Below are 23,903 nucleotides of genomic sequence, written 5' to 3' on the forward strand. Positions count from 1 at the left end.
AGAACTTATTGAAAGTTTGCTGAGCTTGGATAGCTCCAGTTTCAGCCAAATTAGTGTGCCAGGTCTAATGCTCGTTGACTAGCAAAATAAATGAATTAAAATCTCCCATCATTATGAAATCTAATAAATCCCTAGGTAGCTCATAGTGACCTGTAACTATACTACTTTGTGGCACTACACTTTCAAATGAGAAAAGCAGTCCATGTAGGAATTCTATATAAATATATAAAATTAAAATGTCTTTGGAAACCCCACCGATCTCAAACTTTTCTGAAAGTGTAATGGAGACCTATTTCTTAAAGACAACATCAATGGGTTATTTAGGGGTTTAGTAGAAACGGGACAATCATTGTAAATGGCTGATGTCCTGCTCTGATACATTCGGGGTTCCATGCCTCATTTAGAGGTGGCAGAAATGTTAGGCTTTGGGGCGGCATATAGCAGTTAGCACCAGAAACCCAACAATGCCTTGGACAGGGATTCTGACACAGGTGTCTTGTCAAGGTCTACCATGAAGGGCATGGAGGAACCAGGCAGTAAAATAGTCATTGCTATTTTGCACTTCAAAAGAAACACCTGCTTTCCAGGGTTGTTTCTGTAATAGTAAATCTGCACTTCCCTATATGCCGATACGTTTCGATATTCTATCCTCAATATTCTTGTACGATAATAATCAGGCGGTCGGTTTCAGTAGTAAAAGCTTCCGGGATGTCGGCAGGAGCAATTTGGACAAAAAATCCTACAGCAAGAGAGGGAACTGTAAATATGGCGGTCGATTCTCTCTCAGGCTTTCAGGGATGGGGCATATGTAGCCCCATGGGCTGTTGGATCACTCCCCAAAGGTAAACCTCTAAGTGATCAAGTACTGATGTTCAGATTTAAAGTACTTCATGCAAATTACAGTCTTTTTAGCGGGTATATTAACTGTAATTTGCTCATTTTTACCCACAGGACAAAAGAAGCAAAAGACACAAGAATTTTGCCTTGCTTGCTACAGTGTTTGATGAAAATCTGAGCTGGTATTTGGATGACAACATTGGGATGTTTGCAAAACGTAATGTCACAGACAAGGAGGACCCTGACTTCCAAGAGTCTAATATGATGCACTGTAAGGACCGCTTCAGATGCTATATGCACCTTATAATTGAGTGAGAACTCAAATGAGGGGTTTTCATACAGCAGAAGCATTTGCAAACATGTTTCTACAGTTTGTATAAACATAAATGCATGTTATTAGTATTTCAGGCGTCCCAATATAAGAAGGTTGCGAAAATAAATAAGACATAATCCTTGTCCATACAATATGTTCATTTTTATGCTTGTCTTTGACCCAATATAGAAGTCAGCTCCCTTTAGGCTAGCTTGGTACTATACTGATACTATATATAAATAAATATGTACAAGCATATGCTTGACAAACTAGCCTCCTGCTTCAGCTTCCAACGTCTTGATTTCAAGACTGCCGGGGCATGTTAAAGTGAAACCTGCATTTACCTGTATTTTGTCATAAAAATATGAGATGAGGGCAGTCACTGTCTCAGTATATGGGGCCTTCATGATCAAGCATCTATCTAAACCTTGAATCCAACCACTCACTCAAGGCTTCACCCACTACATCAGCTCTGAGCCACATTCCTTTTGGCCACAATCATATCTACAGATAGGATGGTCTTTACAGCAGTGGACTCTTCCAGATCATCTGTGTTTGACAGTGATTTTACAGGGAGAACATTATTAATGAAAGCCTTATTGTCTCTATGTGAGTAAAAAACCACTGCTGTGTCTACCACCTACTATTCTAGGCCTTTGAAGAACGTGTGTTCAACCATTTTGATAACAACCTTTCAGCACATTACCTACTCTACCCAGTACCCGATGGCCTTACCATCCTCCACTCCACTAAAACTGCACTCTATCACAACTCCACCATTTATCACCTCTGTCCATCATACCTCTTTGTCCCTCATTATCATTTTCTCAACATCTCTACAGCCTTTGACACAGTTGACAACACAACCCTTCTCACACCGGTCACCTCACTTGACATCAGTGTGATCTCCTATCTGTGTGACCACCCCATCACTAAATTCGTGTTCTTCTCTAACTCTCACCCTAACATTCTGGTTGTACCACAAGATTTAGTGCTTGGACACCTTCTATATTACATGTATAAGAGCGTTCATTGTGATATCATTTTTTAGGGGTCTCCTATCACTTTCAATTTGAGGACACCCAAATCTTAATTTCTTTCTTATCATTTTGTACCGACCTCTAATCCTGTATCTCAGAGTTCTTACCAGATGTGCACCACTGAATGACTGTCTACTTATTCAATATTATGCTCTTCAAAACTAGATTTCTTTATTTTTTCACACCTCAGCACCTCACTTTAACCAACCCCATATTTTTTTATTTCATATACTCACCTGCTCCATCGCCAATCTCAAAAATATTTGTAGGCAAATTACGAATGAGGACACCTCTATATTGACCAGTGACACAGTAGCAACAATCTAGTTACTAAACATATGGAAAATCATCCGTCCCTCCCTTCGACACAACCAAAGGGCAAATCAGCACTTTAGTTATGAGCAAGATAAAGTTCTGTAACAGTCTACTCATTGGCTTACTTCAACCTGCTGTTCACCAGTTGTCCTTGCTCACAACACCTGCGAAGGTCTTAATTTTAAAATTTATTTTCCTGAGGGTTCCCAATGGTATCTAGTCTGACCCTGCAACTCTAATGGTGAGGCTAGAGCCTAAGCACTGGTAAGAAAGACTGAACAAGTCTGTCCATGACAAGATGGACTCAATTCTCCTCCCTTAACTACACTTGAATTCTCGATTTACACTCTCAAACATCTCTGATGATCATCTTAAAAAAAACTAATGATCAGCAACATCTTCCATGTGCTGTCATTTTCAATTCTGAGCAAAATGGGCTACTGATGTAGAATGTAAATTCATTGGTCTTGCTACTGACCGGACACGTTTACACAGTTGCCGTCTCGATCTCTTTTTCATCTTCTACTCTCATCATAGCATGTATCTAATACCACCTAGGTGGGTTTGGGGAAAAATAACACATTCTTAAAAATAGAGATGGCATATGTACATGCCCATCACATTTAGAATTTGATCCCAATTTTTATCCTAATTTTTTTCTTGAACCCTTTTGTAACTCTCTTTTCAGCCATAAATGGTTATATGTACGGCAACCAACCTGGACTGAACATGTGCGAAGGAGACAGTGTTACGTGGCATTTCATTGCTATAGGAAATGAAGTTGATATGCATGGGATAAGCTTCTCTGGAAATACAATATCAAGTAAAGGGACACATCGGAACACAGTCAGTCTTTTTCCACATTCGTCCTTGACAGTCACCATGGTACCAGACAGTGAAGGTGAATATATTAATATTGCATGCTTTTCCTCTATGTTTGGAATGTTAAAAATTGTGAAAGTCCTTTGATATAGTTTTATGCACTGGTGTATGACAATACATGCTTTTGAAGTTTAAAGTGTTCATGCTCCAGGTGCCTAGTAATGCACAAAACTGATGCACTTTTTCCATGACAAAGAAGTGGGGGCTGAGTGGCGTGGTTGTTGAGCTTAGCTGCAGGAGTGTTGTTGTTATTATATAGACAATCAGCAGGGAAGGAGGCATAACCCAGTACTGTCTTGCAGTTGAAACTGGCAATGCAGTAAAGGCTGTGTGGGCAGGCTGAGCCCTCCCAAGAATGCCCCAAAGGGAACCAGGTTGAGGTTAGCTAAGAAAAAGGCTAAGGGTACCACTCCTGGAGAAACAGGGAGATAAACAAAGCTGTGGCCTCCTCATAGTTCACCACTTCCCTCTTATATATCCGGAATGGCTGAAGGTTACTTACCTTGTATTTCTAATACTACATCCTACTTAGTACCTGCCTGATTACCTGTCTGTCTCCCTGCCATCCATTCGATGACTGCCAAACCTCCCAAACGTCTGAAGGAAACATCACTCAATCAATTGAACAAGAGAAAACAAGCAGTGCTGGACATCGTGCATAAATTGGAGAGGCAACATATTAACCAAGGAGGTGCCACAAAATGATCTGTGAGAAAACAAACATGTTTACTGTGTAGAACAATGGTGAATACAAAAACAACAATTCACAATGAATTTTTTTTAGCTTGACAACTGAATGAATTGATTCATCCATATGAAAGAATGTCAGAATGATAGAAATATGGTATCAACCCTAACCCAGACTCTAACGCTTAGGTGTAGTACCACAATATTGAGGCCCTAATTACGAGTTTGGCGGGCGGAAAAGGCCGCCCACCAAACTCCTGTGGTCAGGAGTCCGCCAGTCTCCTTCCCAATGGCCCTATCATGAGCTTCCCGATGGCCCAGTGGGAAATGCATAACAACATTAGCTCATAATAGACCCGACAGCAACGCTGTTATACGTCGGGTGCACCAGCATTCGTCATGCTTTGCAGACAGTGATTTGCGCGACGGGGCTGGCCACAGGGGCCCCCACACAGCCTATGCCAAGTGCATGGGCAGTGCACGAGCCCCAAGCACCTGGTCCCAGCCAGCCTTTACATGGCGGTGAAACCCCCATGTAAATGCCAGTGGAGAGATGGGGGTCATAATTCACAGGGAAGATTTGGACTGCCGGACGAAAAGTGGTGGTGCCGGCGGTCCGACCATGGCATTAATGCTACATTTGTATTGTTGCGGTCTGACCGTGACTCTGGCGGTCTAGAGACCGCCATGTTCATAATAAGGGCCTGAGTCTTTAAGCTCAATCTACAAATTTATCGACTCTAAGATACCAACTATCACCAAATTAAGAAAAGTATGTACAAGTGTAGACTCACTATTCTTAACTCTACATCTATGGCCTGGGACGATTATTTATATATATATATATATACACACAAGTTACATAAATGTGTATTTAGGAGTAGTAAAACTATTCCTACCCTAAAACACTTACCTTGATGACGATGTGATAGTCAATATTCCGGTGTCATATTTTTGTAGGTTGTTTTGTTTTTTACTTCAATATCCTGACACAAGAATGACTCTACTGCTTTAAGTCAATAGTGTCCAAACGCGGTATTGGATGAATAATTGTTTAAATGACTTGCAGATATAGAATATTTATACTATAATCTATGAATGGAAAATAGTCAGCACACTGTATTTCATAAATAGTGATCAATTTTATCTAAATTAAACTAAAAAAACAAAACGCGGGCATGGCTAGCAGAGCAAGATGGCTGTTGTGCTGAGCTGAAGCTCGTGGCCAGTACCTGCTATCCGCCCAAATCTTGCCCTGGCCATTGAAACCCACTGCTCTATCAGGGCTCCTCCACACCACAAACTCACCTCAAGACTATAGTAGCATACATGGGCTCGGCCTGGATGCTTGCAATCCTCTATTACAGCGCCACTGGGAACCCCCTGGGCCTAACTGCCAACATAGACACTGGGAGACTTGTCGCCTTGGGGCTAAGATCAAGGAGGCCCACAGTCCGCCACTGGGAAGCCACCAAGTGGGACCGGGCAGGTAGTGGCCGTCTGCAGGGGTAGCACCTGGTGAAGAGCCTCAACAGCAGTGTCCCTCCCCCACCCAAATAACCGGGAGCGGGTGCCATGCACCCCAAAGCAGCTCATCTTCCGGGGTGCTGGCTGTGTTCCTGCTCCTGCTCTCCACTATGCTGAGTCCCCCAGAGTGGCATGTGCTGCCAGCTGACACTCACCCGGGGGCATTGGTGGGGACCACGCAGTCACACTGCAGCCCCTTGGGGAAAACATTTGTTTGTCTCAGCAAGCCTCCCTCTGTGAAACCAACTGCTGATGGGAGAAACCAGAAAACACAACCAGTGGAGCCCTAAACCCATTTCTAGATTGACAGGACCACCCCGGGAGGCTGAGGGGCTGTCACTCGGATCCCCCTCATTCTATGGTACGTGGATCCTGGCCTTCTGGTGAGCTTCTTTCAGTGGCCGGAAAAGTGCAAAGAGGACCCATAATGGCCTGGTGGGAAAGAGAGAAGCTGGATTGATTACTCCCAGCCTGCGTGTGTCACTTGGTAACCGAAGGTCTGGAGGGCTTGCTCCCACACAGCGTTCAGGCCAGTTTTTATAATGGGCAAGGACAAACCCAAACACAGCATAGAATAGTAGATAAATCTGCCAAACCACTTTTGCAACATGAGGAAGATTCCCTTGGACACTCAATAGCAATTGCTGCGGCCTTCACGATACCACGATGCCAGAGAGCGGCCACACAATGAACAATAATGAAGCCCTCTTGCACACCATATAGGACTCTAGACTAGCCCTCCACACCAAAACTGTGGAGGTAAGTGCAGACATCACTCTTCTTTGTCAAGACCTATGATGAGACAAGTAACAGAAGCAGAAGGTTGAATCTCCACCTTGGAAGACAGTGTGATGAAACTGTAACAGGGATGCTCTCGCCATAACAACCTACGCTTCATAAGCTTCCCTGAGAGGATGAAGGGGTCAACCCCCAAGACATTTTTGGAGTCTTGGCTTAAGGTGTTTCTCCCAGCAGCCCAATTATCCACCTGGTTACTGATTGAGCAGGCCCACCATGCTCCGGCAAGGCAGCCAGCCCCTGGGGCCGCACCCGGGGCCCCTATCTCCAGCTTCCTCAATTATCGTGACAATCAATCAATCAAAAAAAATTGTAGAGTGCGCTACTCACCCGTGAGGGTCTCAAGGTGCTGTTGGAGGGGATACAAGGGGGGGGGGCGCAGGGTGGGTCACAGATCTAACAACCATGTCTTGAGGTTCTTTCTGAAGACCAGTAGGTCTTTGGTTTTGCGAAGGTCGGTGGGGAGGGAGTTCCAGGTATTGGGGGAAAGGTAGGAGAAAGACCTGCCTCCTGTGGTGGTGCGTTGGATGTGGGGGACTGTGGCTAGGGCGAGGTCGGCTGATCGGAGGTTGCGTGTGGAAGTTAACTCTTTCATTGAGGTAGGTTGGGCCGGTGTTGTGGAGGGATTTGTGTGCGTGGATGAGGATCTTGAATGTGATTCTCTTGTCTATGGGGAGCCAGTGAAGGGATTTGAGGTGTGGTGAGATTCGTTCGTGGCGGGGGGGCCAAGAACGAGGCGTGCAGCTGTGTTAGGGATTCTCTGGAGTTTGCGTTTGAGTTTGAGTGTGGTGCCGACGTAGAGGGCGTTACCGTAGTCCAGTCTGCTGCTGATGAGTGCATGGGTGACTGTCTTTCTGGTTTCTGGGGGAATCCATTTGAAGGATTTTTTTAGAGTGCGGAGTGTGTGGAAGCAGGAGGAAGTTAGAGCATTGATTTGCTGTGTCATGGAGAGGGAGGGGTCGAGGATCATGCTGAGGTTGCATGCGTGGGTTGCCGGGTGGGTTGGGGGCCTAGGGCGGTGGGCCACCAGGAGTCGTCCCATGTGGTTTTGTTGGGGCCGACAATGATGATCTCGGTTTTGTTTGAGTTGAGCTTGAGGTGGTTAGTGGTCATCCAGTTGGCGGTGTCGAGGAGAGCGGCGTGTAGGTTGGTTTTGGCTGTGGTGGGGGTGCGGGTGAGGGAGAGGATGAGTTGGGTGTCATCTGCATAGGAGATCTGTATAGTGATTCCGTGTGTTCGGAGAATGTTGGCTAGGGGGATCATGTAGATGTTGAAGAGTGTGGGGCTAAGGGAGGACCCTTGGGGGACTCCGCAGGTGATCTTGGTAGTATTGGAGTGGAAGGGCGGAAGGCGGACTCTCTGGGCCGGTCGGTGAGGAAGGAGGTGAGCCAGTCTAAGGCTTTGTGGCGAATTCCTATGTTGTGGAGTCGTGTGCGGAGTGTGTGGTGGCAGACGGTGTCAAAGGCTGCGGAGAGATCTAGGAGGATGAGTGCGACGGTCTCGCCTTTGGCGACTTTGTTCCTGATATCGTCAGCTCATGCGATGAGGGTGGTTTCTGTGCTGTGGTTCTTGCGGAACCCAGATTGTGAGGGGTCAAGAGTGTTGTTTGCTTCGAGGAAGTGGGATAGGCGGGTTTTGACTAATTTCTCTGCAACCTTGGTGGGGAAAGGGAGGAGGGAGATGGGGCGGTAGTTGGAGAGGATTTCTGGGTCGGCTTGTTTTTTTTTTAGGAGAGCGGTGATTTCCGCGTGCTTCCAGGGGTCTGGGTAGCTGGCGGAGTCGAAAGAGGAGTTGATTATGTTGAAGAGTATGGGGGCGATGGTAGGGCTAGCTTTGTCATAGATGCGGTGTAGACAGGGGTCAGAGGGGGAACCGGAGTGGATGGAGTTCATGTTTTTTTCGGTTTCTTCGTGTGTGGTGGGGGTCCATGTGGAGAGTGTGGTGAGGGGGTCCTGAGAGGGGGTTGGGTTGGGTGGGTGAGGGGTGTGTGTGGTGGGTGTGTGTGGTATGAAGCTGTTGTGGATGTCCAGTATTTTGTGGAGGAAGAGGTTTGAAAGGGCGTCACATAGGGGCTGTGTGTGGGGGGTCTATGTTGCTGGCTTTGGGTTTGGCAAGTTCATTGATGATGGTGAAGAGTTCTTTGTTGTTTTGAGAGTTGTTGTCAAGGCGTGTCTTGTAGTGATCTCTTTTGGCGGTGCATATGAGTTGGTGATGGGTGCGAATGGTGGTTTTGAGGGTGGAGAAGTTGGTTGTGCAAGGTTCTAGTCTCCATATTTTCTCAGCTTGGCGGCATTTGCGCTTGGAGTCTTGGAGTTCAGGTGTGACCATGGGGCGTTCTATATGTTGCGGGTGGTGATGTGTTTTCTGAGTGGTGCTAGTGTGTCTGCGCAGGTAGTGATCCATTTGGAGAGGTTGTGTGCTCCTGTGTTGGGGTCGTTGGTGTGGGGGGGGGTTATGGGCCAGTTGGGAGTTTAGTCGTTGTGTGGGGATCTTGTCCCACCTGCGGTAGTGTGTGTGGGGTTTGGTGAAGGAGAAGTGGATGCAGCTGTGGTCAGTCCAGAGGAGTTCAGTGGTGTGGGTGTAGGCTATGTGTTGTCTTGAGGTGAAAATTGCGTCGAGCGTGTGTCCTGCTGAGTGGGTGGGTGCGGTGACCAGTTGTTTGAGTCTGAGGTTGGTGAGGTTGTCTATGATGGAGGTAGTGTTGTGGTCTTGTGGGTTTTCTAAGTGAAAGTTGAAATCACCGAGGATGATGTAGCCTGTGGAGGTGAGGGCGTGCGAGCTGATGCTGATGTTGTCGGCGATGGTGTCGCAGAAGACGTGGCGTGGTCCGGGTGGTCTGTAGATTAGTGTACCTCTGAGGGTGGAGTTGTTGTTAATGTGGATGAGGAAGTGGATGTGTTCAGTGTTGTCGATAGGGAGCTGGTGGTGACTTTGATGGTGTCTCTGTGTAGGATGGCGATGCCACCACCTGGCCTGTTGAGGTGGTCTTTGTGTTGGAGTTTGTATCCCTTGGGGGTGGCTATGGCTATGTCGGGTTCTGTAGAGGGGTTGGTCCAGGTTTCCGTGAGGAAGGCTATGTCAGGTGAGTGTGATGTGATGAGGTCCCAGAGTTCTATGACATGTTTGTGAAGGGAGCGGATGTTGAGGAGCAGGCAGTTAAGGTGGTTGTGGCGGGTGGTGTTGGTGCGGTGCGTGAGGGTGTTGTTGCAGGGTGTGTTAAGGTTGTGGGCTGGAGTGCTGTGGGGTTGGTTGGTAGGGGCAGGGTGGGTGGGTCTTGTGTTGGGGGTGTTGTGTTTGTTGAAGGTGGGGTCGTTATGGTTGGTGTGTGGTGTGAGGGATGTCGAGCAGGAGAAGTGGCAGGTGTGGCAGGTGAAGGGGCCATGAGTGTGTGTGGGGCTAGATGTGGTGCATGTGGGGCGGGCCCTGGGTTGAGAGAGTGGAGGGTGAGGGGGAGTAGGTGAGTCTGAGAGGGCCAGGGGTTCTGGCGCTGGGCGCCGTCCAGGCGTGGACGGGCGCAGACGGGCTTGCCTTTGGCGCGCCAGTGGCATGCCGGCTGCGCGTCCGCGGCTGCCATAAGAGGACAGGAGGGTGGGAGTAGCAGCTGGGAGGTGGGAGAGCCTGTCGAATGAGAGGGCTGGGGGGTGGGGCCGCAGGGGACGCAGCGGTGGGAAAAGTGGATCAGGAAGGAGCAGTGAGAAGGAGGGGGGAGGCGGAAGGGGCCGCAGCGGCAGGGAAATTGACTAAGGAGCGGTGAGAAGGAGGCGGGGGTGCAGGGGATGCATCGGCGGGGAAATTGACTAAGGAGTGGTGAGAAGGAAGGGGGAGGAGGGAGGAGCCGCAGGGGACACAGCAGCAGGGAAAGTGACTAAGGAGCGGTGAGAAGGAGGGGGGGGCGGGAGGGGCCGCAGGGGACGCAGCAGCAGGAAAAGCAAAACAGCAGCAAGGGAACAGGAAAGGAGGTGGCGCGGAAGGCGGAGTGGGGAGCGACCTGCAAGCAGAAGCAGGGTCAATGGTTGCTCCCTGCTATCGCGCTGCGGCTGCCATAAGAGGAGGGGAGGGTGGGAGTGGCAGCTGGGAGGCGGGAGGGCCTGTCGGATGAGAGGGCAAGGGGGGTGGGGCCGCAGGGGAAGCAGAGGCGGGGAAAGTGGATCAAGAAGGAGCGGTGAGAAGGAGGGGGGAGGCGGAAGGGGCCACAGGGGATGCAGCAGCAGGGAAATTGACTAAGGAGCGGTGAGAAGGAGGGGGGAGGCGGGAGGGGCCGCAGGGGACGCAGCGGCGGGGAAATTGACTAAGGAGCGGTGAGAAGGAGGGGGAGGTGGGAGGGGCCGTAGTGGACGCAGCAGCAGGGAAATTGACTAAGGAGCGGTGAGAAGGAGGGGGGAGGCGGGAGGGGCCGCAGGGGACGCAGCGGCAGGGAAATTGACTAAGGAGCGGTGAGAAGGAGGGGGGAGGCGGGAGGGGAGGCGGGAGGGGACGCAACGGCGGGAAAAGCAAAACAGCAGCAAGGAAACGGGAAAGGAGGTGGCGCAGAAGGCAGAGCGGGGAGCGACCTGCTATCGCAGGGTCAATGGTTGCTCCCTGCTATCGCGCCGCGGCTGCCATAAGAGGAGGGGAGGGTGGGAGTGGCAGCTGGGAGGCGGGAGGGCCAGTTGAATGAGAGAGCTGGGGGGTGGGGCCGCAGGGGACGCAGCGGCAGGAAAAGTGGATCAGGAAGGTGCGGTGAGAAGGAGGGGGGGCCGCAGGGGACGCAGCGGCGGGGAAATTGACTAAGGAGCGGTGAGAAGGAGCAGGGCGTGAGGGGCTGCAGGGAATGCAGCGGCAGGGAAATTGACTAAAGATCGGTGAGAAGGAGGGGGGAGGGGCCGCAGGGAACGCAGCGCCAGGGGACTTGACTAAGGAGCAGGGAGAAGGAGGTGGGAGGCGGGACGGGCCGCAGAGGACGCAATGGCAGGAAAAGCAAACCAGCAGCAAGGAAATGTGAAAGGAGGTGGCGCGGAAGGCGGAGCGGGGAGCGACCTGCCTGCAGAAGTGACAGAAACCGAATCCTCCACTCATCCAGATCACTGGGAGAAACCTCTACGAATCTTCTTGGATCCAAATCTTTCCAGACTACACTAGACTGGTCCATAGCCAACAGAGGTTGTTTGATCAAGTCAAGCTTAAACTACAGGCTATGAATCTTCGGACAGAGCGTGGAAGAGCGACCACCAGGATCACGCACCGGGATGGGGCGAGGGGATGGGTGAGATGAACCCCAGAACCTACAATGGCGGTCGGTCAACACCATCCTGGCAAAGCAAAGTCACTCTTGCCAACACGATCTAGCCATAGACATACAATGGGGGTTGAGTCACAGGGTTAATCGCCATCAGACACCAAAGATGGCTGCGGCTCTCCCCCACCAGAATAATCACACTCCCAGCTTATCAGAGCCCACAGAGACCTGATCAAAGCACTACTTCTTCAATATACATGCGCTCCCCAATATTTGACTGCTTGACTGTTTGTCTTAATCTTTAGGGTGTTCTAGGATGTTGGACCAACAGACGGTGAAAAGTATAGATTGGGGGTATGTTGGGTGGTAGGGTTGTTTTTGTTTCCTTTAACTCAATTCATGCTCTCACCAGGCACACACAGTTATTACTCCCTTTGTGTCACATTCGCCTCCTCCCGAAGCACACTACCACTCTTTATGTTTCCAGAACTCATGTTTTAGACCTAGAATGTCAGTGGGTTCCTAGACAAGATTAAAAGGGGTGTAGTATGTAAATATGTTATTTAGCACCTGACATTCTGCTACTTCAAAGAACCCACCTGATGGCAACACATGGCCTTCTTTTCTAGAGATATGATTAAACAAGAATCTTCAACACCGGCTTTACTTGGGGTGCCAGGGGAGTAGTAATCCTCCTGCACAAAACTTGTCCCTTCAACATCACTAAATCTCAATTGGACCCACACCACAAATATGTGTTTATAGAAGGCACCATAGCAGGACTCCCGTGGGTCATAGGCAGTGTTTACACCTTCCCTGGCTCTGATCTCTATAGGACCTCTCCAACAACCTCTTATGAACCCAGCCAGGAGTGCGTCTCTGGGGGCAACTTTAATGGGTTTATGGATAGAACTCTGCAATCCACCTCAACATCAGCCAGATCCCTAACACTCACTAAATAGGTGTCATACCTAGGGCTGGAAGACGTCAGCTGCAAATGGCACCCCAACTCAATAACTGTCACTCATTCTGCGGCCCCACATGAAACCTCCTCTTGCCTCGATTACTTTTTCATGCCTGTAGACTCCCGACTTCTGATATTAGGTGCATTTATTGTCCCTTTCTGCCTGTTAGATCACGTGCCAGCAAGGGTGCAACTGGGTACGATCCTTCCATGAGTGAGAGGCACATAGCACCTGATTGCTTACTTGCTCAGGGAGGATTCACTTGCTGACCTTCTCCACAAAGCCATCAGGGATAACTTCAAAATGAACCAGCACTTGGTCCATCACCAGTGACACAGTGGCAGGCTTTTAAAACAGTGATTTGGGGTAAAGCATTTGTGGCGGTCCGTGGACGAGAAAGAAGCAGAGAGGAGTTTGGCATGTTAGAAGTCCAGATACTCAACCCTGAAGCTCCCTTGGACCTGGCCTATCTCCTGATGCCAGTCAACATCTGGAGGCTCTCTGGAATTTGTTGCTGTACAAATTCCTCGACACTGCTAAACACATCAGTGCCTGCACTTGATACTACCTATGTTAGCAAGGTAACAAAGCTGGGAAATTAATCTAGTGGCTGTCCCACAAACAGGAGGTGACCCACATCATTCCAGTATTACCAACCTCTGAGGGACTCCTATCCTACGAGGCTTTGGGGACAGCAGAGTCCTTTGCAGATTACTATTGCACCCTATATGCTAGCAGGTCACCTCCACAGTTGGAATTATCCAACCCAATAGCAAATGACTTACTAGTTTTCTCACTTACTGCAGCCCTATGTAACAAGTTGACTCTGAAGGAGGTCCAGGCAGCCATTACTGCATTCCCTTTGGGAAAAAACCCAGGCCTAAATGGGTTCCTGGTTGATTTCTAAAAGTGCAGTGCATCCTTATTAGTGCCACACTATACAAGCAGAAAGGCTGCACAGGCTCCCTGCCACCGGACATTAGCACTGTCACAATTGCTACCTTATTTAAGCTTGCAAACTGTCAGGGGGTCCAAATTCTCGGGATCTGCACAATGCTGAATAAGGGTCCCACTTCCAGGCAACACCAAAGTCAGATGCTGTTATAGCGCTTAACTAAGGAAGGGCCCGGCCGGGGGAAGGGGTATTCGGAAAGGAACTGCCAGGAAGGAGATCTGAAAAGGAAAAAAGGTTAATACCTAATTCAGTAACGACTTTTACTCAAATAATGCACTGCCTCATAAAGATCTCGCTAGTTTTTTCCAAAGAATAATTTTTAGAAAGAAAGGATTCTCCAAAGAATATTTTCTCCAGTTAAATTCTCCACAAAAACTATTCCAATCGAGTATATTATCTCATAATCTTGAAACACTAAAACAACATAAATTCCTTGAATTCCTCCTTTAGAAGAAAAAATAAAATTGTTGTCTTTTTCCTTATTTTTTAAAAGAACCTCGGTCTTTTTAAATAAACAGATTATCACAACACACTTTCTTTTTAATATGTACACACCAATATAAACACTAATAACACCCAGTAAAATAACATCGACTTTATAAAAGCCCTGGAAAAAACGATTTCATTATTCTTCAAAAGAAGTCTTCAATTATTTACACTAGCGGTTCCTTTTAACAAATCAATTGTTCCGAGTTACAAGGTTACTTTGGATTATAGCGATACAAAAACGAACGGAAGTATACAAGGTTTCAGAATAACACTCTAAATAATTATAATCTCTGTAAATAAACTCCGAGAGCGGAGTTATTTGAAATTGACAAAAAGGAAACGCTCATAGCCTCTGTAAATAAACTCCGAGAGCGGAGCTCTTTGAAATTGACAGAAAGAATACCTCACCGCCGCGAGCCGGCCGCTCGCTATTTGTCAAACGAAGAATTCTTGAAATCCCGGCAGAAGAAGCCCAGAGATGAGCTCCACGCCAAACGCTCAGAATAGAAGGCGTTTGTTGCGAGGGTGTGGCAGGTATTTATAGCCTGGCCACACCCAAGATTAATTATGACCACACCCAGGATTAATTAGTTTTAGAGAAGGCTGGGAATTGTAGTTCTTCAGATTTCCTGGTTCATTAGACCCTTTCTTTTATTATACTAGGAGAATGTTTATTACAATGATACCACCAATGGCCTAATTTTTTGGGTAAATGGCTTTTACCACACCAAATGTGCGATGTCAAGGAAATGTTGGCTGTTTCAAAGACAACCTTGCGCACATTATGCCCATCACGCCCACGCATGACTGAAGTCTTGACAGTACACCCTCTCCCCAGGCGTGGGCGTGGACCTGGTTTGTTGGGATAACGAACATGAAATTGACATATCAATCGCGGGGCATGAATTTGTGAGGCAGGTTCCCAAGAGTCTTCCTCGATACCATAACCTTTCCAGGCTACTAAATACCATAAAGAATTTCCACGAAATCGGGAGTCTCGAATTGCTCGTACTTCGTATTCCCATTGATCTTGAACAAGAATTGGTGGTGGACGTGTATCGCTCTTTGTATGTGCAGGTTTAAGTAATGAAGTATGAAAAACAGGATGAATCCTCAAAGATGGTGGTAGCTTCAGTTTGTATGTTACAGGGTTGACCTGTCGGAGGATTTCATAGGGTCCTATGAATTTTGGATGAAATGTATTCTTGTCTTTGAAAGTTACATTTTTTGTAGATAACCAGACCATCTCTTTCACTTTGTATTCTGGACCAGGTTGATGTTTTTTGTCATATTGTTGTTTGTATTTTAGTTTGGCTTGTTGAAGATTTTGTTGAAGTTGTAAGTGAATCTTTTGTAAATGTGATAACATTCCTTGTACTGCAGGCATATTTTGTGTAACACTTGGTAAATTAACTGGTAGAACACGAGGGTGTTGACCATAAAGACCATAGAACGGCGTGCTTTTTGTTGAAGTATGACAAGAATTATTATAGGCTAATTCGGCGAGCCATAGTAATGTAGGCCAGGAAGAAGGGTCTTCTGCTGCGTAACAACGTAGATATTGTTTTAACGTTTGATTTAATCTTTCAGTCTGACCATCCGTTTGGGGGTGGTAACTTGTGGATAAATTAGAATCAATATGTAGAGCCTGACACCATTTCTGCTAAAAATGTGCTGAAAACTGAGACCCTCTGTCGGACAGGATAACCTTTGGGAGACCGTGGAGACGCACCACATTCCGTAAAATAAGATTAACTAGAGCACTTGATGTGGGAAGTCCTTTACAAGCAATAAAATGTGCGTATTTAGTGAGACTATCAATGACTACTAATATTGTGTTTATCTGATTGACTTCAGGGAGACCTGTAATGAAATCCATTGAAATATGTTCCCATGGGAATTCAGGGGTTGGTAGAGGTATTAATAACCCCTTTGGTTTAACATGAGAGCTTTTGTAACGAGCACAGATTTCACATAATTTTACCTTTTGTTTAACGTCTTTAATTAAAGTGGGCCACCAAAAATATATTTTCACAAGTTCTAGAGTTTTCTGAGGTCCTGGGTGACCTGCTACTGGATGTGTGTGCAACCATTGAAAAGCTGTGTTTTGTAGTTCTCCCGTTGGTAAAAAGATTTTTGTTCGAACAAAAGGTGAACCTTGTTGTATTGAGTAATCAGCGCCTCTTTTAAGCCACTTTGACCATTCTGTGACGTGAAAGTGAGTACGGATGGAATCAATAAATTCGTCAGCAGCTATTAAGCATATAACTTTGGAAGGATCAATGATTGGCATTGGTTGAGGTTTTTCATGCACTAACGTAGAATCTAGTCTGGTTAAAGCGTCGGCTTTTCTATTATCACTGCCTGGTCTGAAAGTAACGACAAAGTCAAATTCAGCAAAAAACAACATCCATCGCAATTGTCTAGGAGTTAATACTCGGGCCGAACTCATGAATTGTAAGTTTCTATGATCAGAATAGACTGTGATGCGATGATTAGTTCCGGATAAGTAATGTCTCCATTCCTTAAATGCTTCACGTATTGCTAAGAGTTCTTTTTCCGCAATGGTATAATTTTGTTCTGTTGAGTTAAGGTTTTTAGACATATAAGCCACTGGATGCAATTGTCCTGTAACAGGATGTCGTTGTGAAAGGATGGCCCCTAAGGCTGCATCAGAAGCATCTGCTTCAACAATAAATGGATCTGAATTTCGGGGGTGAGCTAAGATAGGGGCAGTGGTAAAGGCTTGTTTCAACGTTTGGAAAGCCTCTTCAGTTTGTGGTGTCCATTGAAACGGAACATTTTTACGAAGTAATCTTGTAATGGGAGCCACTTTTTGAGAAAAATGATCAATAAAACGCAGATAAAAATTGGCAAACCGCAAAAAACATTGGACATCTCGAACAGATTTAGGTGTGGGCCAGTTTAAGACAGCTTGGATTTTTCTGTCTGTCATTTGCATTCCCTTGGGTGTTAGAGTGACTCCTAAAAATTCTACTTCCTCCGTATGAAACTCACATTTACTAAGCTTACAGTATAGATGATATTTTTGCAGAGTTAAAAGTACTTTCTCAACATGTTCTTCATGACATTCCCTTGGGCTAGAGTATATTAAAATGTCATCTATATAAACAATGACAAATAAATCTAAATATTCTCTTAAAACATCATTGAGGAAGTATTGAAATGCTGCAGGAGCGTTACAGAGACCGAAGGGCATTACTAGATATTCAAACAGACCATATCGGGTTTTGAAGGCTGTTTTCCATTCGTCTCCTTCTCGTATGCGTACCAAATGATAAGCTCCCCTGAGATCAAGTTTCGTGTAAATGACAGCATCCTTGACTTGGTCCAATAATACTGGAATTAGTGGTAAAGGATATTTATTTTTTATGGTAATTTTGTTTAGGGCTCTATAATCAATACGGGGTCTCAAATCTCCATTCGCTTTGGGAACGAAGAACAGAGGAGAGGCTGCTGGAGATCGTGAAGGTCTAATCAAATTGTTTGCTAAACATTGGTCCAGATATTCCCGTAAATACTGATTTTCTTTTTCAGAAAGAGCGTAAATTCTACAATTAGGGATCACGGATCCAGGCACCAAATCAATTTGACAATCATAAGGTCTATGGGGTGGTAATGTACCAGCTGCTTGTTCACTAAATACATCTGCAAATGTGGCATATTGAGAAGGTAATTTTATAGTCTTTTCTGCTGCTGTGGCTATCTGTTGAATAATAGGTGTAGTGAAAAGACACTGTTTTAGGCAATGCGATGATGAAAAGGTTAGGGTGTGTTTTTCCCAATCTATGTGTGGATTATGTAATCTTAGCCAAGGCATTCCCAAAATAAAACCATATTGAGGTGCTCTGATAACATCAAATTGAATTCGCTCTAAGTGTTGACGACCATTGGAATTGTAGCATGTCATTTGAATTGGGAATGTATGAGAAGAGATTGGGCCTCCAGCAAGTTCACTACCATCCACAGCCTGCACCTTTTCTGGAATTATTTTCTTTTGACATGCGAGTTGTAATCGAGATGCTGTTTGGGAGTCCACAAAGTTTCCAGTGGCCCCTGAATCAATTAGTGCAAAAGCTTCTTGCCATTTATCTAAAATTAAAATCTGTATTGGAATACGGAAATGTCTATTATGTTGATTTGAACAGGAATGTACAGAAGGGATCGCAAGAATACCCAAGGGATTCCCTTCTCTATCTCTTGGGTTTACTAGTTTTCCTCAACATTTCCTACAGAAGAAACTTGATTTTTGTTATAAGTAAAAGAGTCAACTTTGTTTTTTGGTTTTGCTAAGCAATCTCTTACAAAATGACCTTTTTTCCCACAATATAAGCACAATCCTTTACGACGTCTTTGTTCTTTCTCTTCTTTGGTTAAAGGTTGACGAAGAGTTCCAATTTCCATTGGTTCACTAACCATATCTGAAAGAGTAGAGGAAGGAGAAGGACGATATCTGTCTTGGCGCCAAGTATTACGATCTGGTCTCTTTCTTTCTCCTTTTCTTTCAGAAAGTCTATGATCAAGTCTTAAAGTTAGGTTGATTAGATCCGTACATGTTTTGGGCTGAGGATCAATTTGCGCTAACACATCCTTTAATTCTTCCTTAAGGCCTTGATAAAATAGTGCAGCTCTCTTTTCTTTGGGCCAAACTGTTTCTACCACTAAACGATTAAACTGGGAAAGATAAGAAATAAGGTCCTTATTTCCCTGTCGTAGTTCCAATAACTCTTTATCAGCCGACATTGTAACTGCTCGTCAATCAAACACTTTCTCAAACTCTTCCACGAATCGACGCCAATTATAAAGTAGAGGACTATTTTGTCGCACCAGGGGAACTGCCCAATTTGCTGCATCTCCAGACAAATAAGAAATTAAAAAGGCAATTCTAGACTGTGGATCAGGGAAGGCAGCTGGTCGACAAGTGAAATGTAACTCTACTTGGGTAAGGAATATTTGGACTTTGTTAGCATCTCCCGAAAACCTTTCAGGAGCAGCTAATGGTATTTGTGTGGGAACATAGACAGATACATTGGTGGGAGATGGAGGTAGTCGTGGTAAAGGTGTTCCTCCTGGACCGTCTATTTTAGCTTGTAACTGAGTAACTTTGGTAACTAAAGCTGCAGTGTCATTCCTAGAATCCTGTAACTCTTTTTGTAATTGCGTTAACGCCTGCATTACAGTGTCTAGAGTAGTCATTTCGTCAGCTATCGTGCAGATCAAGAGAAGAGAAAACTCGTGGGCCTTCTATTCTGTCAGGGGGTCCAAATTCTCGGGATCTGCACGATGCTGAATAAGGGTACCACTTCCAGGCAATACCAAAGTCAGATGCTGTTATAGCGCTGAACTAAGGAGGGGCCCGGCCGGGGGAAGGGGTATTCGGAAAGGAACTGCCAGGAAGGAGATCTGAAAAGGAAAAAAGGTTAATACCTAATTCAGTAACGACTTTTACTCAAATAATGCACTGCCTCATAAAGATCTCGCTAGTTTTTTCCAAAGAATAATTTTTAGAAAGAAAGGATTCTCCAAAGAATATTTTCTCCAGTTAAATTCTCCGCAAAAACTATTCCAATCGAGTATATTATCTCATAATCTTGAAACACTAAAACAACATAAATTCCTTGAATTCCTCCTTTAGAAGAAAAAATAAAATTGTTGTCTTTTTCCTTATTTTTTAAAAGAACCTCGGTCTTTTTAAATAAACAGATTATCACAACACACTTTCTTTTTAATATGTACACACCAATATAAACACTAATAACACCCAGTAAAATAACATCGACTTTATAAAAGCCCTGGAAAAAACGATTTCACTATTCTTCAAAAGAAGTCTTCAATTATTTACACTAGCGGTTCCTTTTAACAAATCAATTGTTCCGAGTTACAAGGTTACTTTGGATTATAGCGATACAAAAACGAACGGAAGTATACAAGGTTTCAGAATAACACTCTAAATAATTATAATCTCTGTAAATAAACTCCGAGAGCGGAGTTCTTTGAAATTGACAAAAAGGAAACGCTCATAGCCTCTGTAAATAAACTCATAGAGCGGAGCTCTTTGAAATTGACAGAAAGAATACGCTCACCGCCGCGAGCCGGCCGCTCGCTATTTGTCAAACGAAGAATTCTTTAAATCCCGGCAGAAGAAGCCCAGAGATGAGCTCCACGCCAAACGCTCAGAATAGAAGGCGTTTGTTGCGAGGGTGTGGCAGGTATTTATAGCCTGGCTACACCCAAGATTAATTATGACCACACCCAGGATTAATTAGTTTTAGAGAAGGCTGGGAATTGTAGTTCTTCAGATTTCCTGGTTCTTTAGACCCTTTCTTTTTTTATACTAGGAGAATGTTTATTACAATGATACCACCAATGGCCTAATCTTTTGGGTAAATGGCTTTTACCACACCAAATGTGCGATGTCAAGGAAATGTTGGCTGTTTCATAGGCAACCTTGCGCACATTATGCCCATCACGCCCACGCATGACTGAAGTCTTGACACAAACCACCTGATCTTTTGTACTTTGTACTGACATAGTTCCCTGTTAAACGTTGAAGTCAAATGTTCCACTAAGGTCTTAGCTACTAGACTCGCAAGAGTCCTTAAATCCCGGGTGCATACAGACCAAAATAGCTTCATGATTGGTAGAGCCAGACGCCACTGTGCCGGGGACTGCAAATAACTCTAGTGCAGCTCGACCATCTGCACAGTGTGGTGGTCTTTCATTTTCATCGATTATAAAAGATTATAAAAAGGCATTCAACACAGTCCATTGGCCCTTTCCCTTGCAAATTCTACGATGCCCTCTCTTGCCCCCCTTCACACTAGTGTTGGAATCGCTGGAAACATGGATTACAGAAGAAGCTCTAATACGGGGTTCAGTAATGAAATTGTCCATTAAAATTAAATAGGGCTGTATGCAGAATTCACACTACTCTATATGCAATCTCCCCAAACGATCATATCCCGCCGGATCTACATGCTAATATAGCTCACAAAGAGCAGACAGTTTGGGAAAATAATATACTTTCTCTAATGTGTTAAGTGCATGCAGTCCTGGACTCTTGGACCCATTCCCCTCTTTTTCACCTTGGTCAGATAGCTCTCTACAAAATGTTCGTCCTTCCCCACTTTATCTATGTATTGCAGAACCAACCATTTACCCTCCCCCTTCCTTTTTTGTGAAACTTCGCGTCTCTAAGTTTTTTTTAGGCAAGTAAGATCCCCCGAGTCTCACGTGCCAAGTGCACTGCAATAGTATATGAGAGAGGTCTGGGAGCACTGGACCTACAGTTAAACTATTGGCAGCCCAAATGGTCCTACTTGGGTACTGGCCATTTGGAGAGTGCCATGTCTCTGACTGGCGTTTGGAACTCTCTTTGCTGGAATATTGAGGGGTTCATACCCTACTCTACAGTGATGGCCTGCAGCATCTCTCCCACAGATCTCTAAGATACCGCTGTTATCCTGGCATGCTGCCTTTCTCACATCAAATGGTGGAGGAAACACATAGACCAGACCCCCCATGGGAGGGTACTTGGCTGAGGCAGGTGTCTCAGCTACAGGGCTTCCGCAGGTGCAACATTACTGGTGTAACATCACTAGGGGGACCTCTGGGAGGTTGACCATGTAGTCTCCTTTGATCACCTCAGGCCAGAATATGGCTTTTGCTGCAATGTGCAAAAAGGCATATACCAATCAAGGAGTTGCACGAGCAAAACATCACGAGATTTGCGTCCTGGGGCTTGCTTTAACGTCACATGAAGATACCTGAGTAGTCTTAATTATGCTGAATCGTTCCACTTGGGGTGGGGGTGGGTTATTTCAATACTTTCCAATGCTTTAATTTATACTTAAGTGCTGTGTCCTTGCTGTGTTGTATTGTTACATGTTGTCTTGGAATAATAAACCAATAAACAGGTACATATTGAAAATAACCTAGAACGCACACCAGCAATGTGTGAGGCCTTAGAAACAACCATACAGCAGAAATTTGATGCAGAGTGCCCAAAACTATCAATTTTCCATTGTACAGCCACATTCTGCTCAATAAAAGTTGAAGCATGCCTTTAAAGCGTCTATGCGTTTAGAACATTTCGTGTTTTGTTGAACATCTTCAGGATGAGAAAAAACTCCAAAGCACTGTTTTTGTCTATAAAGATATATGTAAAAATCTGAAAATTGTTTGGAAAGCAAATATCTGTGAAGCAACAAATTTAAAAAAATCAAAATATGTTCTTACATGGTCAGATTCCTCTCATTGATTCCACTCTTAATCTGACAAGAAGAGAAGAGGGAAGGAGATGAGTAGACGGGTAGAAGATGGGTTATTTCCTCCAAATGTGTGGGCAGGGAGAAAGTGGATAAATGCATTAACAAGAGGGTGAAAGGATGTAAAGTATAAAGAAAACAAACATTCATATTACTAGACTCACTGGATGAGTGGATCTAGGGTATTCAGAAAAAGTTACACTGCTTGTTGCTGAAAAAAATCAAGGTTTGAATCAGAAAGAAAAAATAATCCTCGGGGGAGTACGTGTTCAACCCTACTAAAATTGCACCAGCCACCGCCAAAACAATCAGAGCCTGAGCCTGAGACAAAAATGTTATCTGTAAGGAAGAAGTGGTTCAACCCTACTTAAAAAGGAAGAATTGTCAAACACACTTAGGCCCATATTTATACTTTTTTAGCGCTGCATTTGCGTCATTTTGTGACGCAAAAGTGGCGCAAACTTGCAAAATACATTTGTATTTTGTAAGTTTGCGCCGTTTTTGCGTCAAAAAGCGGCACAAATGCAGCGCTAAAAAAGTATACATTTAGGCCTTAATGTGACAGGTGTTGCGTGTGTGGCCCCAGAAGGGAAAAATTTATGTGGCGGTGCTTGATTAGAATTCCCATTTTGAAAGATGGCGTTGTACTACTACATAGGTTTTGAGCATAACATAATCAAAAAGAGTAGCGATGTGCCAATGAGTACGTTCAGGGTGCTGCGTGAATGTCCACGCATAGTGAAAATTTAAGAGGGTTGGGCGCTGACATATGGTTTCAAAACAATGACTCAAAGGGTATAACATGGTATGGCACATTTTTCAGTCAGGTAAAACTTAAGGTTTCCTTTGAAAATAGACCATATCCTGTTTCTGTTAATAACACAGGACATCATCCTCTCTCAACCTTTAATCCTCTCACTTCATTGACAGCGCCAGAGGTATTGGCCTGTGGGAAACAGATATTGAAGGAAACTCTTTTGAATATGTTCCATATAACATCTCAAAAGATCAACAGAATGGCTTACATCTCCTACAGGATAATAAGAATATCATCATGAAATGAGCCTAAAAGGGGGTGGCATTGTCAAAATGGACAGAATGAAATATAGACAAGAGATCCTGGTCTGTTAGCCAATAATGAATATTATCAGACACTGGGTCATAATCCTACAAAAGCGATACTATTCACAATCTCCCAAAAGAGGTACTCAACACTGGCCTTTTAAGCCAGAATGAGTTTTTATTTCTTAACAACAATCACCTATGGAAACCAGTAACCTATACAAGCCCAAAATACACAAGAACACAGAGAATACACCGAGAGGCCCACAGTGCCTAGTTATGGTTCTATTTTGGTACCTTTAGGAAAGGTTTTGTTTTTTTGTCTGAAACCATTTGTACCTTTAACACAATGTTATATTTGGAACAGTTCTGATCTGACCAGCCAGATATAGGGAATACAGTTCGATGTCAAATATTTTTTTTAATCTGTCTCTACATCAAATCATTATACACTTATATACCCTAAGAAGGGAGCCTTTCTATCATGAAAGGTATATTGGAGTCCACAATAACTCCTGTACTGGTTCCCA

General features: G+C 45.0%; 1 protein-coding gene across 1 annotated transcript in view; it reads left to right on the plus strand.

Moving 5' to 3' along the window:
• Positions 1-23,903, plus strand: part of LOC138265562 (ceruloplasmin-like) — a 267,602-nt gene that overhangs the window by 148,936 nt on the left and 94,763 nt on the right. The window contains exons 10-11 of the mRNA XM_069213378.1: positions 952-1,108; positions 3,194-3,406. Coding sequence (XP_069069479.1) covers positions 952-1,108; positions 3,194-3,406 — 370 coding nt within the window. The remainder of the gene's footprint in view (positions 1-951; positions 1,109-3,193; positions 3,407-23,903) is intronic.

This window comes from Pleurodeles waltl, chromosome 11, assembly GCF_031143425.1.
Source record: "Pleurodeles waltl isolate 20211129_DDA chromosome 11, aPleWal1.hap1.20221129, whole genome shotgun sequence".
Classification (NCBI taxonomy): domain Eukaryota; kingdom Metazoa; phylum Chordata; class Amphibia; order Caudata; family Salamandridae; genus Pleurodeles; species Pleurodeles waltl.